The following is a 19,465-nucleotide window of genomic DNA, read 5'->3' as shown; positions in this document are numbered from 1 at the left end:
TGCCTAACAGTAATTTGTTCACCAAACGTTTGCTATTTTTCTCGAGAGAAGCCACTAGTGAAACCTACGGCCCCCGGGTCTTTTTCTCATATTATTTGCCTTTGCGATCTACTTTTGCTTTGCTTTTTATTTTCAGATCTATTGAAAAAAATAAAAAATACCTTGCTGCAATTTATTCTTATTTATTTTATTTGGCGTTCGATCTATGAATCTACTATAATTTATTTCACATCCGTTTGCCTATCTTGGAGCGCCGCTACCCGAAAGGGATTGACAACCCCTTTTACACGTCGGCTTGCGAGTATTTGTTATTTGTGTGCAGGGGCTGTTTACGTTGTGTTGCTTGGTTCTCCTACTGGTTCGATAACCTTGGTCTCATAACTGAGGGAAATACCTACCGCCGTTGTGCTGCATCATCCCTTCCTCTTTGGGGAAATACCGACGTAGCTTCAAGCTGCATCACTCTCCATCAGCGAGAGAGAGCCATCAGAACGCGCCTACACTTCCAGCATTCATTTTCTGAGAGAGAACCACCTACTCATGTGTTGAGACCAAGACATTCCAATCCAACCACAAGAATCTTGATCTCTAGCCTTCCCCAAGTTGCTTTCCACTCAAATCATCTTTCCACCATAGCCAAATCTGTGGGAGAGAGTTGAGTGTTGGGGAGACTATCATTTGAAGCACAAGAGCAAGGAGTTCATCATCAACACACCATCTATTACCTTTTGGAGAGTGGTGTCTCCTAAATTGGCTAGGTGTCACTTGGGAGCCTCCGTCAAGATTGTGGAGTCGAACCAAGGAGTTTGTAAGCGCAAGGAGATCGCCTACTTCGTGAAGATCTACCCAAGTGAGGCAAGTCCTTCGTGGGCGATGGCCATGGTGGGATAGACAAGGTTGCTTCTTCGTGGACCCTTCGTGGGTGGAGCCCTCCGTGGACTCGCGCAACCGTTACCCTTCGTGGATTGAAGTCTCCATCAACATGGATGTACGATAGCACCACCTATCGGAACCACGCCAAAAATATCCGTGTCTACATTGCGTTTGCCCTTCCAAACCCTTTCCTTTACCTTCATATGCAATGATTTACATTCCGCTGCTATACTCTTAGAATTGCATGTGTAGGTTGATTGCTTGACTTGTGCTAAGTTGCTAAAATTTGCCAAGACTTAAAATTTGAAAAAGGCTAGATTTTTATTTGGTCAAGTAGTCTAATCACCTCCCTCTAGACCTACTTTCGATCCTACAATAGATGAAAAAACGAAAGAGGTTATGTTTTAGAATGTCACCTTAGGAGGACCTCAACTACAATGAGGTTTCGCTTTACAACCCACAAGCTAGCAACAGTTGAAAAATAGAACGGGGCATTGAAAAAAAAGATCTCCGTAACAAAATTGACCATCATCCTTTTAATATAGATGCTAAAGTAAATCATGGTACATTAATCTTCCAATATCTGAAACTTGACGTGAAGTTCATTGGTAATTTAGAGCACATAAAATTCTAGCCAAAGCTACCGCTAACAAATCAATATCGTATGCTCCACCATAACCTGCATGAGCAAACCTAGGATATCATGGAACCAGAAAGCGACAAAAAAATGTAGATACACAGAAAGAGAAAAGTGCAAGTAAAACAATTGTTATAGTGTCATTGAAACTTATCAGCATGGATAAGAATGGCATGCATGAATGGACCCAATCAAACAAAGTCAGAACAAAGTAGATCCCCTGCACGCTCAACCCCAAGAGGAAGCTCCATATCAGATAGCCTAACGCTAGGCATACCAAATTAAATCAAGGGTGTGGGAATTCACCCAAGGTTTGGGTTCAATTCCCTTACATCATCGACATCTGCCTCCTTGACGTGCGCATCAACACCTCAGGAGTTCTCGATTGTCTGTCCTTGCAACAATGACGGAAGAGCACAAATATGACCATGGAGGCGTTCACTTGAATCGGGCGGACAAGAGAAGATGGACTTGGAAAGGGGAAATATGAACATCCGAGGGAAATGGTTGATTTTATAATTGATTAAAACAGAGGAAATTGTTTTTTAGGGGGAACAAAGGAAATTGGTGGGTGGGAGAGGAGCGGGCATCGTTGATTCGGAGAATGTTAGGGCATATTTCTCCCTTAGTGGTTTTGGTGATTGATGACAATACGTTTGCGGACTAATCCTGTGCATTGAGCATTTCAAATAAACCATCATTTAGCACAAGACGATTATACCCCTCTAGATATTTATGAAGATGTTGTTTTTCTTGTGTTTCATTTTCGGTGGACTTGAGTCGTAGGAACACCGTACTATTAAGAGGAGGTCCGCTCCGGAAAGGTTTGGGTGGAATCAACACGTACACTATCTCTTTGCACCCTCGTTCTTTCCCGACATTTGAGCTTGTCCCTCCTTTATGTTTGGACCTTGTCAGAACAGACTAAGCGGTAGTACCACTTTGCCTCACGGCAGTACCGCTCCTACTTCCGTCTGCTTTGAGTGTTCTGTAAACGAGCGGTAGTAAAGCGGCAGTTCTGCGCGGTAGTGCCGCTCCTGCGGTACTATGGGCCTAACTGCCTCTCTACTACCGCGGGCTTACTGGGCACTCACAGACTAAGCGAAAGTACCGCTGCTCGCCGCTGTAGTACCGCTCTGACTTGTGCCGCGGGGAGTACCGCTTAATTTTGTGTTCTGAACTGGTCTGTTCCACGGGCAGTAGTAGAATGGCAGTTCCTACCCTCCTCTACTACCGCGGGTTTCGGCTGCAGTTCATCACCACACGATAGTATCGCTGGTGGGAGCGGTAGTACCGCTTCGGCGACACTACCACATCTCTAACTTGTTCAGATTGAACCTTGTGGCCAGAACTTCCGTGCCAGCGGAAGTACCGCTCACCCGAGCGGTACTACCGCTTGTGCATGGGCTGTGGATGCATAACGATTGGATTTATTCCCCCACTATATAAGTGAGTCATCTTCCCAGTTGACTTACCTCTTGCTCCCCCAAGCTCCATTGTTGCTTACAAGCTCATTCTTGCCCGATCTCTCTCCCTAGCCAATCAAACTTGTTGATTCTTTAGGAATTGTTTGAGAAGGCCTAGATCTACACTTCCACCAAGAGAAATTTGATTTCCCCTACTAATCCCCTGCGGATCTTGTTACTCTTGGGTGTTTGAGCATCCTAGACGGTTGAGGTCACCTCGGAGCCACATTCCATTGTGGCGAAGCTTCATGGTGTTGTTGGGAGCCACCAATTCGGTTGTGGAGAGAGCCCCAACCTTGTTTGTAAAGGCCCGGTCGCCGCCTTCAAGGGCACCACTAGTGGAATCACGGCATCTCGCATTGTGTGAGGGCGTGAGGAGAATATGATGGCTCTAGTGGCTTCTTGGGGAGCATTGAGCCTCCACACCGCTCCAACGGAGATGTACTTCCCCTCAAAGGGAAGGAACTTCGGTAACACATCCTCGTCTCCACCGGCTTCACTTATGCTTATCTCTTACCTTTACTTTGTGCAAGCTATTATTGTGTTGGCATCATATAGGTTGCTCACCTAGTTGCACATCTAAACAACATATTTGTTGCTAAACCTAATTTGTTAAGAAGCTAAAAATTGATAGTTGCCTATTCATCCCCCCTCTAGTCAACCATATCGATCCTTTAAGAGAAGATGAAGAGCCCAAAGAAAATCAACCACAATCAGAAATATGGGAGAGACGAGTTTTCATAAAAGGATATGGTAGAAAGGAGCCGAATTGAGGGTGATGGTTTGGCTTCAAGAAATCGCAGGAAAATTAGTTAGTAGGATTCAACTAATTTATGGAGGACAACGCTACGTCATGTCACCGCATGCATGCATGTGGAAATCTTTTTGGATTTTCTGTTTTCAAAATGTTTTATCTCTTAAATGAAAAATCCGATTGAAGATCGGTTTTCACCATTAAATCCCTCGCGACGAGATCTTTGAAACTAGATTTCATATCAACATATTTTGACGATTTTTTAGTTAAAAGTTACCGTGTCTATTGCACATGAATTGCCATGATGTTTACACTGAAATTGCCATGATATGTTTCAGCTATTTTCTTCTACATTTAAAAGTAAAATTTGACATATAATAAAACGGGGAATTAAGAAACTAGACTTGCCATGCACCATAAATTAAAATTGCCATGATACATGCACTTAAAATTGCCATGGTTTATAAAAAAATATTTTCATGGTCAAAGTACTGGAATTGCCATCATCGAAAAACTAAAATTGCCATGATCTACAAACTAAAATTGCCACATGGCAACTTTAGTTTAAGCACTACGACAACTACAGTGTAAACATCATGACAACTTTTGGATAAAAAAAATTTCGTCGAAACATATCAACATGGGGTCTAGTTTTGAAGATCTCGTCGAGACGGATTTAATGGTGAAACGAATTTTTAATTTATTTTTTTAATTAGGAGATAAAACATTTTTAAGCCGAAAACCAAAAAGATTTCTGCTGATGTCATCTGTTCATACGTGGCAAAATGAGTGATGATGGAGGCGTGTGGGCGATGTGCAAACGCCCACACGTGTGGGCGTTAGTTTTTCCGTTTATGGATATGCCCCACAAAAAAAAAGAAATTTATGAATAGAGGATGGCACAAAAGAAACCATCTAAACTACCGAATGTTTTTTGAATCAAAGGCTTTTCCATATGAATTCCAAAGTATTATAATCCTTAGAATTTTCTTCCATGTGGTTGTTTGATTTGTGAGGTTGAATCCCATATAAAAATATTTGCTAGGGTAATGTTATCCTTCATCTCGGAAAAATAATCATCATTTGGCTGAAATCTCTCCCAAGAAACCATTTGCTGGAAATAGCTCCTGCCCGAATAAACCGAACGAAGAAATCCACCGCAAAAACTCAAAAAGAAAGGAGAGCGCGGAAACAAAACTAAAATTTCCGGATTCCCCTCCTCTCCCCCGGTGGCCGGAGTCCTACCGGCGGCCGAGATGGCCAACAAGCTGGTCTCGGACATGTGCCTGCCTCCCCACCTCGCCCACCTCCTCGCCGCCCGCCGCCTCACCACGGCAAAGGTCAGCCGCCCCCTCCGCACGAAACCCCATCTTCCTCCTCCCCTCGCCCTGAAACCGGCCGCCGCCTCTAACCCGCTCCGCCCCAGGACGTGCTCTCGCTGCCGGAGGTGGAGCTGATGTCCCTGCTCGACGCGGGCCTCGCCACCGCCCGCGACGCCGTGTGCCGCGTCAGCGAGTTCGCCTGCCCTCCCTGCCAGACGGTACCCCGCCTCGCCTCTCTCGCCATTTCGGGTTTGGGGACTTCTGAGCGATTGATGTTTTGCGACCGGTTTGCGCAGGCGCTTGCGCTGCTGGAGGAGCGGGTGAGGCTGGGAGGCGGCGGCCGCCTGGCGACCACGCTCTGCGGGCTGGATGAGGCGCTGGGCGGAGGTATCCCCCTGGGCAAGCTCACCGAGGTCGTCGGGCCCTCGGGGATCGGCAAGACGCAGGTGAGACCAAGCTTTTCTGCGTAGCGGCGCTGTAATCATACGCAATGTGGGCTTGTGTGTTCCTGAATGCGAACTAATTCGTGTATCCTTATGCAACAGAGAAGTATAAGGAATGCACCTTGTGTATTTATGTTATCTGCGTTACGAGTTTATTGTGGGCTAGTTGCTGATTACTACTCCCTCCGTTCCTAAATATTTGTCTTTTTAGAGATTTCAAACGGACTACCACATACGGATGTATATAGACGTCATTTTAGAGTGTAGATTCACTCATTTTGCTCCGTATGTAGTCACTTGTTGAAATCTCTAGAAAGACAAATATTTAGGAACGGAGGGAGTAGTTGTTTGGATCTCATGATTGCGGTTTCTTAGTCGGAATTGTTCCTTTGCAGTACAGAGACACGTTTTTGTGAATGCATGTTCAGTTAACCATATTCAGTTTAAAGACACATTCATGTGGGTCACTTCACAATTTCCCTCCCAAGTGAATCCCAACTATGTCAAATTTAAAGCCTACTATCTCCTGAGTGTGTGCTGCTTTGTTGTACATTTAGCCTGTATAAATTTGCTGAAAGTTTTGCACACTCTGCAGTTTTGTCTGAAGCTTGCGCTGCTAGCAACGTTACCAGAATGCTACGGGGGCCTAAACGGTCGAGTTGTGTATATTGACACCGAATCCAAGTTCTCTTCACGGAGGTAGCTTAGTTCCAGCAAGTCCCAAGCATATCATTTAAGAAGTATGTGCAGTCATCAACCTTCATGATATGTTGCAGGATGATCGAGATAGGTCAGAAAAGCTTTCCTCAAATATTTAGGCAAGAAGGCTTAGCACAAAAGGTTATTATAATTCATCGTCTACTTACCCAATGCTTTGATCTTTCAGTTTAACATTATACATGACTTCTTCGGCTGTTGTTTCAAACCTTCTATTTTTTGTGCAGATGGCTGGCAGGATCCTAGTGATGCGACCAGCATCATTATCTGATTTCACAAAGAGGTATATTTTTCCGACACTCAACCAGTGGATTGTGGAAGGCTGATGTCTAGTGATTGTCATTCTGAGGTTCCATGAATGGTAGAAAACTTTCATTAACAATTCTTGCAATGCTCCTCTTCTGCCCAATATAGTGTGGCCATTGTTTACACTTTATAATTTTGTTGGATGCTCCTCAAAATTTACATGTAAAAGAAATTCATCATGCCGCAAAAAACGCTTGAATGTTCCTTTTGATGTTTTTCTCGCCCTTCTACAGTTTGGAACAGATGAAGGTGACTCTCCTCCAAAATGATGTGAAGTTACTCATTGTTGATAGTGTGGCTGCTTTCATGTCATCGTAAGATATGCACACTAGATTTTTTATTCATTTGCTTTTGACTTCACACAATGATAGCTTTTTTTAAAGTACGAGGAGCCAATGGTAGTTTCCACAGTGAGTTTTTCTCAGTTGCTTAGCATATTCCATGTTTACAAATTTAGAAAGTCATCTGGCTTAACATAATAACTTTAATCAAACACTGGGTTGCCAATTCATTGCTATGTGCCAAACTGTTGATAACTATGAATCTCTGTTTTACATTACTGAAAACTTTGAAATACTAAATTATCAAAAATAAATAAAAATTGGTTAAACACTATGCCCTTGGCAGCATTTTTTAATAGAATGGCGACCGAACACATAAGGGTGAACAGCTTGCACACCCACTGAACTAGCCAACAGAGTGTTGTTTGGTTCTTGAAATATTAAATTGTCACAAGTTCTTGAAACATGGCCAGAGCTTTGGTGGAGTGTTAACATTCTGAACAGTGTGCATAGTTTCTTTTATATACAGCTACGAGTTAAATAGGTGTGCAGTGCTTTTTATAATTATTACTCATAGTCTCAATTACGAAGACTACTCTTTTAAATAGCTGACAAGGGTCTTGGACTACGGTACTACTATGTACTGGCTCGTTGTTGCAGTGCTGGAGGCTTGTGTTGAAGTGTGTAGCGGTGCTTTAGCATGAATAATTATCATGTTTTAAGATCATCTAATTATTGCATGCTAGTTGTTTCTTCTTCTACTATGGTTCATTTTTTGTTAACAGTATGATATTTAATTTTCTAATATTCTACTTCAACATACATGTGTCAGGGAGAACGAAAGAGGTACAACAGGTTTCACACAACACCCTCTAAGATGGGCTCTTTCATTTCTTAAGTGAGCTTCCTAGATCCTAAAATTCCTAGCATTCCTTCTACATTTTTTGGTTACGCTGTTGATTCTACTGAAGTGCTTTGGGTTTCCTTTCTGTCCTGCAGGTCTATAGCAGAGTTGACAAGAATTCCAGTTGTAGTTTCAAACCAGGTCCGCAGCCAAAGTAATGATGATGGTTATCATTACTCGTTTGAAGGTTTGTACTTTGTTCCAAGGAAACATATTATCTGTTGGTCATCTTGAACGTCATTTAATGTTCCTATTAATCCTCTGCAGTAAAAAGGAGGGGTGATGGCGATGGTGCTGAAAGACTTGAATCTCATCTTGTTGCTGCTCTAGGAATCCAGTGGGCTCATGCTGTAACTATCCGTCTAGTCTTCGAGTCTCACTCAGGTTTGTATGCTTATATCACTAATCAACTTACTTTTTATCTTATTCATGTAGTTTATGACTGTTTGTGCTGAAAAGATGGTTGACCTACACAACAAGTGCCAATACAATTTGGAAAGCATTTTTTTTGCCGAATACAGTTTGGAAAGCTGTTAGTGAGCAAATCTGTTTTCTCAGCGGAAACTGGCTGCCTTTTGTTTTTGCAATGAGAATAACTAGAGGGGTTTAGGTGGGTGAAACAAAACCAGTTTTCCAGAAACCAGTTGCAGGCAAGGTTGGGATCTTTAGTTGGTAACCCACCTGTTCCTGTTGGTTTTGGAACCCTGAGCGGCATAGTCAAACCTTGATAAATAGGAGAGGTTCTGAAAACCTGTTGAAAACCAGCTGCTCGTTGAATGAGTAGAAGTAACTAAAGATGCCACTCAGCATAACTATTTTTACTGCATGCATGTGTTGAGACAGATTGGCCAAACCCATTTTTGAACAGCCAGAGTCAAACCTGAGGAACTGCAACATTGCTTATTGGCTTTTCAACTTTTGTAATAGCTGTAGCTGGAATTCAGTAGAACTCTTTGAATCGTAATATAGCGAATTAGTGATTAGTGATCTGACGGCAGTTCTGGTAGTAAAAATATGGTAGGAATACACATTATTATGAATTAACATATTTGTGTTACCAATGATGTCAAAATGCCTGCTGTCTCTATGTTCCCTTTCTATTTGATCTCTTTTATTCTTGCATGTAGGTTTACGAAGCAACATAGCAGTGTTGTATTTATTGTTGTGCTATTTTTTATGACCGCTATAAACTACATACATTGCCCACAGGTCAGAGGTTCATCAAGGTGGCGAAATCGCCCATGTCTCCAGCAGTAGCATTTCCTTTCATCGTGGAATCATCAGGCATTACATTGCTAAATGATGAAGGCATTGATGTGTCAGGTCCTGAGATAACCTCGATTCGCTGTCAAGGTACGATTCATATTGTTGACACATACTAAGCTCAAGCCTGCAGTCTATCTTCAATTAGTCGTTCTAACAAACACCTTTCTCAGGGCAAAATTTGTTGGGTCTGTTGCCATTTGAAAACCGAGGATGATTTCACATGTGTGCTTGTGGATCGGCAAGAGATAGTTAGAAAGGATCTTAAGTATGCTACTGAGAGTGTTTATACTCCTTCCACTTGTCATGACAGAAAGCGGAACCAAGCAATGTACATAGTAGACAACTACTGTTCCTTCGGAACCACATGCCTGGTTGTATATTAAAAATTTCTTATTTGTTTATGTTTCTGGATGGGGATTAGTTGCTAGAGATATAACTCTAATTTTCTCCCTCTAGTTAGATTAATTTTCCGTGGCTTTCTAGATGTTGTTTTTTTTTTTTCCATAGATTTGGCCAAACATAAGAAGTTTGACTTAGGAAAAACCTAGAAGTTCAAATATTTCGAAACGAAGGGAGTATCATCTAATACCCAACGTCAAATATGGCGAAGCCAAACTTTCCTGAAAACCATCCTCTAGTTAATCCTCTTGAACACAACCCAACCTAGCAAGATATTTTGGTCTCCACCCGCTGATTTTGAAACAATATATTGGGCTAAAAATTATGAATGTGCTAGATTGCTTGTAACGGCCTGATACTGGTTCTCAGATTCTTTTGTGTAATATTTTATTATATTGCAGTAATTATTTATTTGCTGCATTCATCATGGCATCATTCGTGTTGCATCGGTAGTTCATTGCCGTTCTACCAGAATTATGTGAGTGTTGGGGTCACGCCGCATGAAATAATGGAGTTATTTGATGTGAAAGTAACACAAGAAATGAATGATATGCTGACTAAACCTTTCTCTGCATTGGAAATCAGTGACGCCTTATTTCAAATTGGTCCGCTTAAGGCACCGGGCCCGGATGGATTTCCAGCACGTTTTTACCAAAGGAATTGGGCTGTCCTTAGGGATGATGTGACCAAGGCGGTAATAGATTTCTTTGAACGTGGGGTACTCCCTGAGGGCACAAATGACACTGTTATCATGCTTATTCCAAAAGGAAAGGACCCTCAGTCCCTGAAAGATTACCGACCGATCAGTCTATGCAATGTCATCTACAAAGTGGTGTCGAAGTGCCTGGTGAACCGACTACGACCTATCCTGGATGAAATCATCTCAGAAACCCAGAGCGCTTTCATCCCGGGCAGATTGATTACGGACAACGCGATCATTGCCTTTGAGTGTTTCCATAAAATCCAGCATAGCAAAAATACGCGTGATACATATTGTGCGTACAAGCTGGATCTGGCCAAAGCCTATGATAGGGTGGACTGGGGTTTCTTGGAAGGTGTACTACGGACGAGTGGTTTTTGCAGCAAATGGACAAATTGGGTGATGCAGTGTGTCCGATCAGTGAGATACTCAGTAAGATGTAATGGTGAGCTTCTGGAACCATTCTATCCGTCTAGAGGTCTACGACAAGGGGACCCACTCAGCCCCTACCAATTTTTGTTTGTGGCGGAAGGTCTGGTAAATCTTATAAATCGGGAGATCGTGGCCGGAAGGGTGAATCCTATCAAGATTGCTCGCAACAGCCCTGGTATCTCTAATCTTCTCTTTGGCGATGACAGCTTGTTATTTTTCAAGGCATCCATAGAGCAGGCCAAGGCGATCAAGAAGGTTCTGGACACCTTCCAGAAGTGCACGGGACAACTGCTAAGTGCAAACAAGTGCTCGATCCTTTTTAACGAACTATGTCCGGCCGAAACAAGAGACGGAGTTAAGACAGTTCTTGGGGTACAGTCGGAGGTCTTTGAGAGCAAGTACTTGGGACTGCCCACGCCGGAAGGGAGAATGAAGGATGAACACTTCCAACCCATCATGGATAGATTTGGGAAACGATGCAACGACTGGTCTGAGAAGTTCATGTCGTATGCAGCTAAGGAAGTCCACGTCAAATCAGTTGTCCAAGCCCTCCCAACCTTTACAATGAGCGTGTTCAAGCTCTCGAAAGGATTCTGTGAGAAATATGAAAGAATGATTAGGGACTTCTGGTGGGGGGACGAAGAAGGCCATAGAAGGGTACATTGGATGGCTTGGGAGCGCATGATTAAACCTAAACAGGCTGGTGGTATAGGCTTCAGAGACATGCATCTATTCAACCAAGCACTCCTTGCTAAACAAGGTTGGAGGCTAATCCAATCCCCGGATAGTTTATGCGCGAGAGTCCTGAAATCAAAGTACTACCCGAATGGTGACCTTCTAGACACCGTCTTTGCCTTGGATACCTCCCCGGTGTGGAAGGCAATTGAATTTGGCCTAGAACTGCTGAAGAAGGGTTTAATCTGGCGAGTGGGCGATGGAAAAAATATTCAGATTCAACGAGACCAATGGATTCCTCGAAAAGAAGGCCTTATGACTGCAACGTTTATTAGAAGGTCTCGGCTCCGATGGGTGAACCAACTCATGGAAGAGGATGGGAAGGAATGGAATGTAAATTTGATTCGACAAATATTCCACCAGTTTGATGCTGAAGAAATATGCAAGATACCCATCCCAAGGACGGACACAAGAGATTGCATAGCTTGGCTTGGTGAAAAGAATGGAGTGTTTTCAGTCAAAAGTGCGTACAAATTGGCAGCAACCTTATCCCAAAACGAAAACTCAAACCCTTCAAGATCGACTAGGGATGCGGGTGACCGGAGTATTTGGGATCTTATTTGGAAAGCCAAGGTGCCTGAGAAAGTCAGAATTTTTGGGTGGAGAGTAGCCACAAATATCCTGGCCACAAAAAGCAACAAATTCAAGAGGACGCTCGAGGTGGACTCGACGTGTAATATTTGCGGCAACGGGGTGGAGGATGAACATCATGCAGTGATCACATGCTCAAAGAGCAGGGCCCTCCGAGAGGCCATGAGGAAGGAGTGGACACTACCATCAGAGAAATATTTCAGAAATACAGGAACTGACTGGCTGCAGGTCCTGCTAGACAGAGAACCTGAGGAAATGCGGTCAAAAATCTTACTCCTGTTGTGGAGGTGCTGGCACCTGAGAGAGGACATATTACGACACAACGGCAAAGAATCTATTTTGGGCTCTGTACAATTCCTGAAGAAATACGCCGAGGAGTTAGTGGATAAAACATGCTGCATACGGGGACAAAGCATGCAGTGGACGGGACCAGTACAAGGCACGGTTAAGCTGAATACCGACGCAGCATTCCAAGCCGATTCAGGCGAATCCGCTGCTGGAGCAGTCGCCAGGGACAGCAAAGGCCATGTGGTTGTCTCACTCTGCAGAAACCTGTCAGCTAGCCGATGCGTCGAGGAGGCCGAAGCGAAAGCTGCACTTACTGGGCTGCTTACTCTGGCAAAGTATTACAAAGGCCCTCTGATACTGGAGATGGACTGCCATGCAATCATAAAAGAACTAGCAGTACGGGGACAGCCTCGGTCCCAATGCTATGCTTTGATCAAGGATATTAAACAAGCTCTATCCGTGTTTGCGAGCTATAGTTTTAACCATGTGGGAAGATCATGCAATGAGCTAGCCCACGGGCTTGCTGCGGCCACAAGAACTGCAGGCGATCAGGAGATCTTTGCCAACGTACCGGAAGGACTCGGACCACTGATGGTGTCTGAATATGTACCTCCTGTAGAGTAGATCCTACTCTAGTTCTCAAAAAAAAAAAGAAGAATTATGTGAGTGTTTTATAAAACCTGTGGCCGTTCATAGTTGTCGTTTCTCCCTTTGTCTCCATTGACCTGTATCAAACCAGCCCACCTGAAACCTAGCCTAAATCTAGACCGTCCGATCACGTTCAGAGGGTCCCGATAGCCCGAAAACCCCTTCCAAATATGCTAGCTACTATATACAGCAGCTTCCACTTCGGGGAGGGCCGTTTTGGCTCTTGGGTGCATATGCTCCCTAATGAACAGTAAATTCAAAATAAATAGTAAATAAAATTTAAAAATTCTGAACTTTTCGTAAATGTTCTTGTTAGTCTAACAAGTGTGCTTGCCAATTTTCATGCGAAACGGGATGACAGTGCTTCGTCGGTGAAAAACATAAAAATATGTGTAACATTTTGAGGTAACATTTATCGTTTGACTTGTTTTTTTTTGCACAGATCAAAATACTTGAGTTTTCCTCCTAAAAATTTGCAGGTAGCGTTTTGGTGTGACAATGATCACACCTATTTTTTTTTTCAAATTCTTTTGACATTTGAAAAAAACATTTTTGATGGGCAGGAGCATATGCTCCTAAGAGCCGAATTGGATTTCCGCTTCCTCTTTGCCAAATCAGTGCAACCCTAGTTAATTTTTAGGCAGCCTGTCCATCCATCCACCGACCAACCACAAGCGCCTCCGCGTGCTCACCCGGCGGCCGGCGCCCGCGAGGTCGCCCGCCATGCCCCAGCACTCCGTGCCTTTCCTGTTCGGCTATGTTTCACATGGGTTTGGCTTCAGGAGAATAAGCCGATGGCGAAGGGCAACCTTGTGGGAGAAGAGAGGACGATGGAGAGCACCATATAAACATCAACACGTAAGACTCAAAAGGTTCAACGTCAAGTGACATGCGTACATAGCTTAGAAAGATGAATCTTCTCCTTTATGCATGTCTATCTACTAGTGTACTCGAGGTTGGTACACTACTTGACAATCCTACCATGTGCATATTTAGGTTCGAGTCAATCGTCACGCAAGCCAAGGAGGAGTTCATGCACAAGAGAGCTCATGCGCCATTCAAGACATAAGAAAATTATGCAAGAAAAAAGGGAGAAAAAGTCTTTTCCCCAAGGCGCAAGGTGCAAAAGTGGATGTAGAAGTGTTGCTGCCAGCCGGTCGGGCTATCCGACCCAGGCTACCGGACTGTTCAACGTTAGGCGAGCGCCGCCTCACCATGGGTGTTTGACAATTTGAAAACTAATTATGGTTCACGGGTCTGTATTTGTGGACTGGCACAAGATAATCAGGAAAGGAGCTAAGTGTACAACTGAGAGTCCCACTTGTTTAAGGTGCCTTCATAAGTTCCAGAGAGCTCTAAATTCTCTTAGAAGCTTATAAATAGAGAAAAAACCAAGGGGTGCGTTCAAAAGAAATCAGGGGAAGATGGAGAGCGACCCAACGGCTCTCGTACGGCCAGGCGATTCGGGAGACGAACCCGCTGGCGACGGCGGGGGAACCCTTTGGCGGCGGAGGACGGCTGGACGGCGGTGCGGCCTGCCGAGGGGCGCGCGCGGTGGTGTGCTCCGTCCGGTGGGCGGTCCCCCGACCCGTCCCCCTCTGGCAGCAGGTTTTGGGCGCTGGCGGGGGTCGACTCCGACGACGACGATGAGGAGGCCAACTAGGTAAGTAGCCAGGTAAGTGGTGGTGGTTCGCCGAGGCCGCGTGCGGCGTGCTCGGTGGGTGACTATGTCGCCCGTGCGGAGGAGCTTGGGGGCTCCTTCGTGGTTGGTCGCCGGCGTGCTTTTGCTCCTGGTGGGCATGGCGGGCGCCGCCTGGCGTCGCAGATCTGGCGACCGCCAAGGGGTGTGGATGCGGGCCCAGAGGGCCGCTCGCGCGTCCTGCTGGAGGTGGGGCGCCGTGATTTGGTGCCGGCTGTGCCGCCTTCGGTCTCGGTGAGCTCGCCGGCGTCGACAGGGGTCGTCGGCGGCGGCGGGGTTGCCTCTGCCAGGGAGCCGCGGGTCCAGGCTAGGGTTCCGCTGTCGACGACGATTGGGCCTGATCCTCTGCTGGGCCTGGCGGAGTGGCCCAGTTTACCAGGGCGTGGGCCGGGGGGCCCAACAGATGACCCGCCCGTTTCTTTGCCAGTGGGGGCGCAGGGGCGCTCCCCAGTGCTTGGGCCTGGCCTGCCTGGCCCGGTGGCCTTGTGCACGCCTGAGATTAGGCCCGGGCCCAGTGCGGTGGTCGATGAGCGGCCGCCCCCTCCCCTTTATAAGTGGATGTGGCTGCCAAAGGGTGCCCTAGATCTTTCGCTAGGGTTTCCCGCATCCCACTCGCAAGTGCGGCGATTCGGGCATCACGCTCGTCGCCTACTCCGCTCCATCCCTCCTCCCCCTCTCACCTGCTCGTTCGCGACCGCGGTGCGGATGGGATCCCGCCGCGTGGAGAAGCCCCCCATGTCGCATCCGATCCCGGCGGCTGAGCGCCAGCGGGAGCAAGATCTGCGGGCGAAGGCGCTATCAAAGGTGCCGGCGCCCCCCGCGGAGGAGGGGGGCTGGGGGCCGCCGCCTCCTTGGTGGCTCACGGAGCAAGAAAGGAAGAAGCTGGAGGAGCGCGAGCGCAAGAAGAAGAAGAAGAAGGAGGAGTACCGGCGTCGGGATTTGGAGTAGAAGAAGGAGCTCAAGAGGAAGGAGTCCCAGCTTCCTCCGAGCGGCGAACGGATCGGGGATCCTTTAGCCAAGAAGCAGAAGCAGAAGGGGGGGGGGGGGGGAGGGCTTGGCGCAGTTGTCTCTGGTGGCCGGGCCGTCGGCTTCGAAGGGTTCGGCCGATGCCCCAATTCCAGTGGAGGAGTCCGACGGGCCGGAGTGCTTCAAGTGTGGCCGGGTGGGCCATTATCAGAACATGTGCCACTTCAAACCCCTCTGCGTCGTCTGCCATGAGGAGGGGCATGCGTCGGCCCACTGCCCCACGCGGGGGCAACCTCTGATGCTCCAGATCATGGGCAACGCCATCCTCGGCGAGGGATTCTTCTGCTTGCCTTTCGTGGAGATGGAGGGCGAGGAGGTTCGCACCCCGCTGGTGGCGGACGTGAAGGAAATATGCCCTAGAGGCAATAATAAAGTATTATTTATTTCCTTGTATCATGATAAATGTTTATTATTCATGCTAGAATTGTATTAACCGGAAACATAATACATGTGTGAATATATAGACAAACAGAGTGTCACTAGTATGCCTCTACTTGACTAGCTCATTAATCAAAGATGGTTATGTTTCCTAGCCATAGACATAAGTTGTCATTTGATTAACGAGATCACCTCATTAGGAGAATGACGTGATTGACTTGACCCATTCAGTTAGCTTAGCACCCGATCGTTTAGTATGTTGCTATTGCTTTCTTCATGACTTATACATGTTCCTATGACTATGAGATTATGCAACTCCCGTTTACCGGAGGAACACTTTGTGTGCTACCAAACGTCACAACGTAAATGGGTGATTATAAAGGTGCTCTATAGGTGTCTCCAAAGGTACTTGTTGGGTTGGCGTATTTCGAGATTAGGATTTGTCACTCCAATTGTCGGAGAGGTATCTCTGGGCCCACTCGGTAATGCACATCACTATAAGCCTTGCAAGCATTGTGACTAATGAGTTAGTTGCGGGATGATGTGTTACGGAACGAGTAAAGAGACTTGCTGGTAACGAGATTGAACTAGTTATCGAGATACCGACGATCAAATCTCGGGCAAGTAACATACCGGTGACAAAGGGAACAACGTATGTTGTTATGCGGTCTGACCGATAAAGATCTTCGTAGAATATGTGGGAGCCAATATGGGCATCCAGGTCCCGCTATTGGTTATTGACCGGAGATGTGTCTCGGTCATGTCTACATAGTTCTCGAACCCGTAGGGTCCGCACGCTTAACGTTACGATGACAGTTTTATTGAGTTTTGATGTACCGAAGGAGTTCGGAGTCCCGGATGAGATCGGGGACATGACGAGGAGTCTCGAAATGGCTGAGACGTAAAGATCGATATATTGGACGACTATATTCGGACTTCGGAAAGGTTCCGAGTGATTCGGGTATTTTTCGGAGTACCGGAGAGTTACGGGAATACGTATTGGGCCTTATTGGGCCATACGGGAAAGAAGGAAAAGGGCCTCAAGGGTGGCCGCACCCCTCCCCTTGGTCTGGTCCGAATTGGACTAGGGAAGGGGGGCGCCCCCTTCCTTCCTTCTCTTTTTCCCTTCCTCTTTTCCTATTCCATATGGGAGGTGGAATCCTACTAGGACTAGGGAGTCCTAGTAGGACTCCACACTTGGTGCGCCCCCTCCTAGGGCCGGCCTCCTCCTCCCTTGCTCCTTTATATACGGGGGCAGGGGGCACCCCATAAACACAACAATTGATCCTTGAGATCTCTTAGCCGTGTGCGGTGCCCCCCTCCACCATATTACACCTCGATAATACCGTTGCGGAGTTTAGGCGAAGCCCTGCGTCGGTAGAACATCATCATCGTCACCACGCCGTCGTGCTGACGAAACTCTCCCTCAACACTCGGCTGGATCAGAGTTCGAGGGACGTCATCGAGCTGAACGTGTGTAGAACTCGGAGGTGCCGTGCGTTCGGTACTTGATCGGTCGGATCGTGAAGACGTACGACTACATCAACCGCGTTGTGATAACGCTTCCGCTATCGGTCTACGAGGGTACGTGGACAACACTCTCCCCTCTCGTTGCTATGCATCACCATGATCTTGCGTGTGCGTAGGAAATTTTTTGAAATTACTACGTTCCCGAACAGTGGTATCAGAGCCTGGTTTTATGCGTTGATGCTATGCACGAGTAGAACACAAGTGAGTTATGGGCGATATAAGTCATACTGCTTACCAGCATGTCATACTTTGGTTCAGCGGTATTGTGAGATGAAGCGGCCCGGACCGACATTACGCGTACGCTTACGCGAGACTGGTTTCACCGTTCGGAGCACTCGTTGCTTAAAGGTGACTGGCGGGTGTCTGTCTCTCTCACTTTAGTTGAACCGAGTGTGGCTACGCCCGGTCCTTGCGAAGGTTAAAACAGCACCAACTTGACGAACTATCGTTGTGGTTTTGATGCGTAGGTAAGAACGGTTCTTGCTAAGCCCGTAGCAGCCACGTAAAACATGCAACAACAAAGTAGAGGACGTCTAACTTGTTTTTGCAGGGCATGTTGTGATGTGATATGGTCAAGACATGATGTGATATAATGTGTTGTATGAGATGATCATGTTTTGTAACCGAGTTATCGGCAACTGGCAGGAGCCATATGGTTGTCGCTTTATTGTATGAGATGCAATCGCCATGTAATAGTTTTACTTTATCACTAAGCGGTAGCGATAGTCGTAAAAGCAATAAGTTGGCGAGACGACAACGATAGTACGATGGAGATCAAGGTGTCGAGCCGGTGACGATGGTGATCATGACGGTGCTTCAGAGATGGAGATCACGAGCACGGTGCTTCGGAGATGGAGATCACGAGCATGGTGCTTCGGAGATGGAGATCACAAGCACAAGATGATGATGGCCATATCATATCACTTATATTGATTGCATGTGATGTTAATCCTTTATGCATCTTATCTTGCTTTGATTGACGGTAGCATTATAAGATGATCTCTCACTAAAATTTCAAGATAAAAGTGTTCTCCCTGAGTATGCACCGTTGCAAAAGTTCTTCGTGCTGAGACACCACGTGTTAATCGGGTGTGATAGGCTCTACGTTCAAATACAACGGATGCAAAACAGTTGCACACGCGGAATACTCAGGTTAAACTTGACGAGCCTAGCATATACAGATATGGCCTCGGAACACAGAGACCGAAAGGTCGAGCGCGAATCATATAGTAGATATGATCAACGTAGTGATGTTCACCATTGAAACTACTCCATCTCACGTGTTAATCGGACATGGTTTAGTTGCTTTGGATCACGTAATCACTTAGATGATTAGAGGGATGTCTATCTAAGTGGGAGTTCTTAAGTAATATGATTAATTGAACTTAAATTTATCATGAACTTAGTCCTGATAGTATTTGGCAAATTATGTTGTAGATCAATAGCTCGCGTTGTTGCTTCCCTGTTTTATTTTGATATGTTCCTAGAGAAAATTATGTTGGAAGATGTTAGTAGCAAAGATGCGGATTGGATCCGTGATCTGAGGATTATCCTCATTGCTGCACAGAAAAATTATGTCCTTGATGCACCGCTAGGTGACAGACTTATTGCAGGAGCAGATGCAGACGTTATGAACGTTTGGCTAGCTCAATATGATGACTACTTGATAGTTTAGTGCACCATGCTTAACGGCTTAGAATCGGGACTTCAAAGACGTTTTGAACGTCATGGACCATATAAGATGTTCCAGGAGTTGAAGTTAATATTTCAAGCAAATACCCGAGTTGAGAGATATGAAGTCTCCAACAAGTTCTATAGCTAAAAGATGGAGGAGAATCGCTCAACTAGTGAGCATGTGCTCAGATTGTCTGGGTACTACAATCGCTTGAATCAAGTGGGAGTTAATCTTCCAGATAAAATAGTGATTGACAGAATTCTCTAGTCACCATCACCAAGTTAGTAGAACTTCGTGATGAACTATAGTATGCAAGGGATGACGAAAGTAATTCCTGAGCTCTTCGTGATGCTGAAATCGACGAAGGTAGAAATCAAGAAAAACATCAAGTGTTG

At 45.9% G+C, this 19,465-nt stretch overlaps 1 protein-coding gene across 2 annotated transcripts; it reads left to right on the top strand.

Annotated features, from left to right (window-relative positions):
* Positions 1 to 4,845: 4,845 nt before the first annotated feature.
* LOC109755681 (DNA repair protein RAD51 homolog 2) lies at positions 4,846 to 9,370 on the top strand. Of its 2 annotated transcripts, XM_020314577.4 has the most exons (12): positions 4,846 to 5,070; positions 5,157 to 5,270; positions 5,349 to 5,498; positions 6,091 to 6,194; positions 6,272 to 6,335; positions 6,440 to 6,495; positions 6,752 to 6,832; positions 7,632 to 7,697; positions 7,799 to 7,890; positions 7,971 to 8,087; positions 8,913 to 9,056; positions 9,140 to 9,370. In XM_020314577.4, exons 1-12 carry the CDS (start codon positions 4,987 to 4,989, stop codon positions 9,181 to 9,183), a joined length of 1,116 nt encoding a protein of 371 aa, XP_020170166.1. In that variant the 5' UTR covers positions 4,846 to 4,986; the 3' UTR covers positions 9,184 to 9,370. The 2 variants fall into 2 exon arrangements, with proteins under 2 accessions (XP_020170166.1, XP_040252475.1); XM_040396541.3 differs by lacking the exon at positions 6,752 to 6,832.
* The last annotated feature ends 10,095 nt before the right edge of the window (positions 9,371 to 19,465 follow it).

This window comes from Aegilops tauschii, chromosome 1 (assembly GCF_002575655.3).
Source record: "Aegilops tauschii subsp. strangulata cultivar AL8/78 chromosome 1, Aet v6.0, whole genome shotgun sequence".
Lineage (NCBI taxonomy): Eukaryota > Viridiplantae > Streptophyta > Magnoliopsida > Poales > Poaceae > Aegilops > Aegilops tauschii.
The sequence above is the reverse complement of the archived record's forward strand: the minus strand, read 5'-3'. Positions and strand labels throughout refer to the sequence as shown.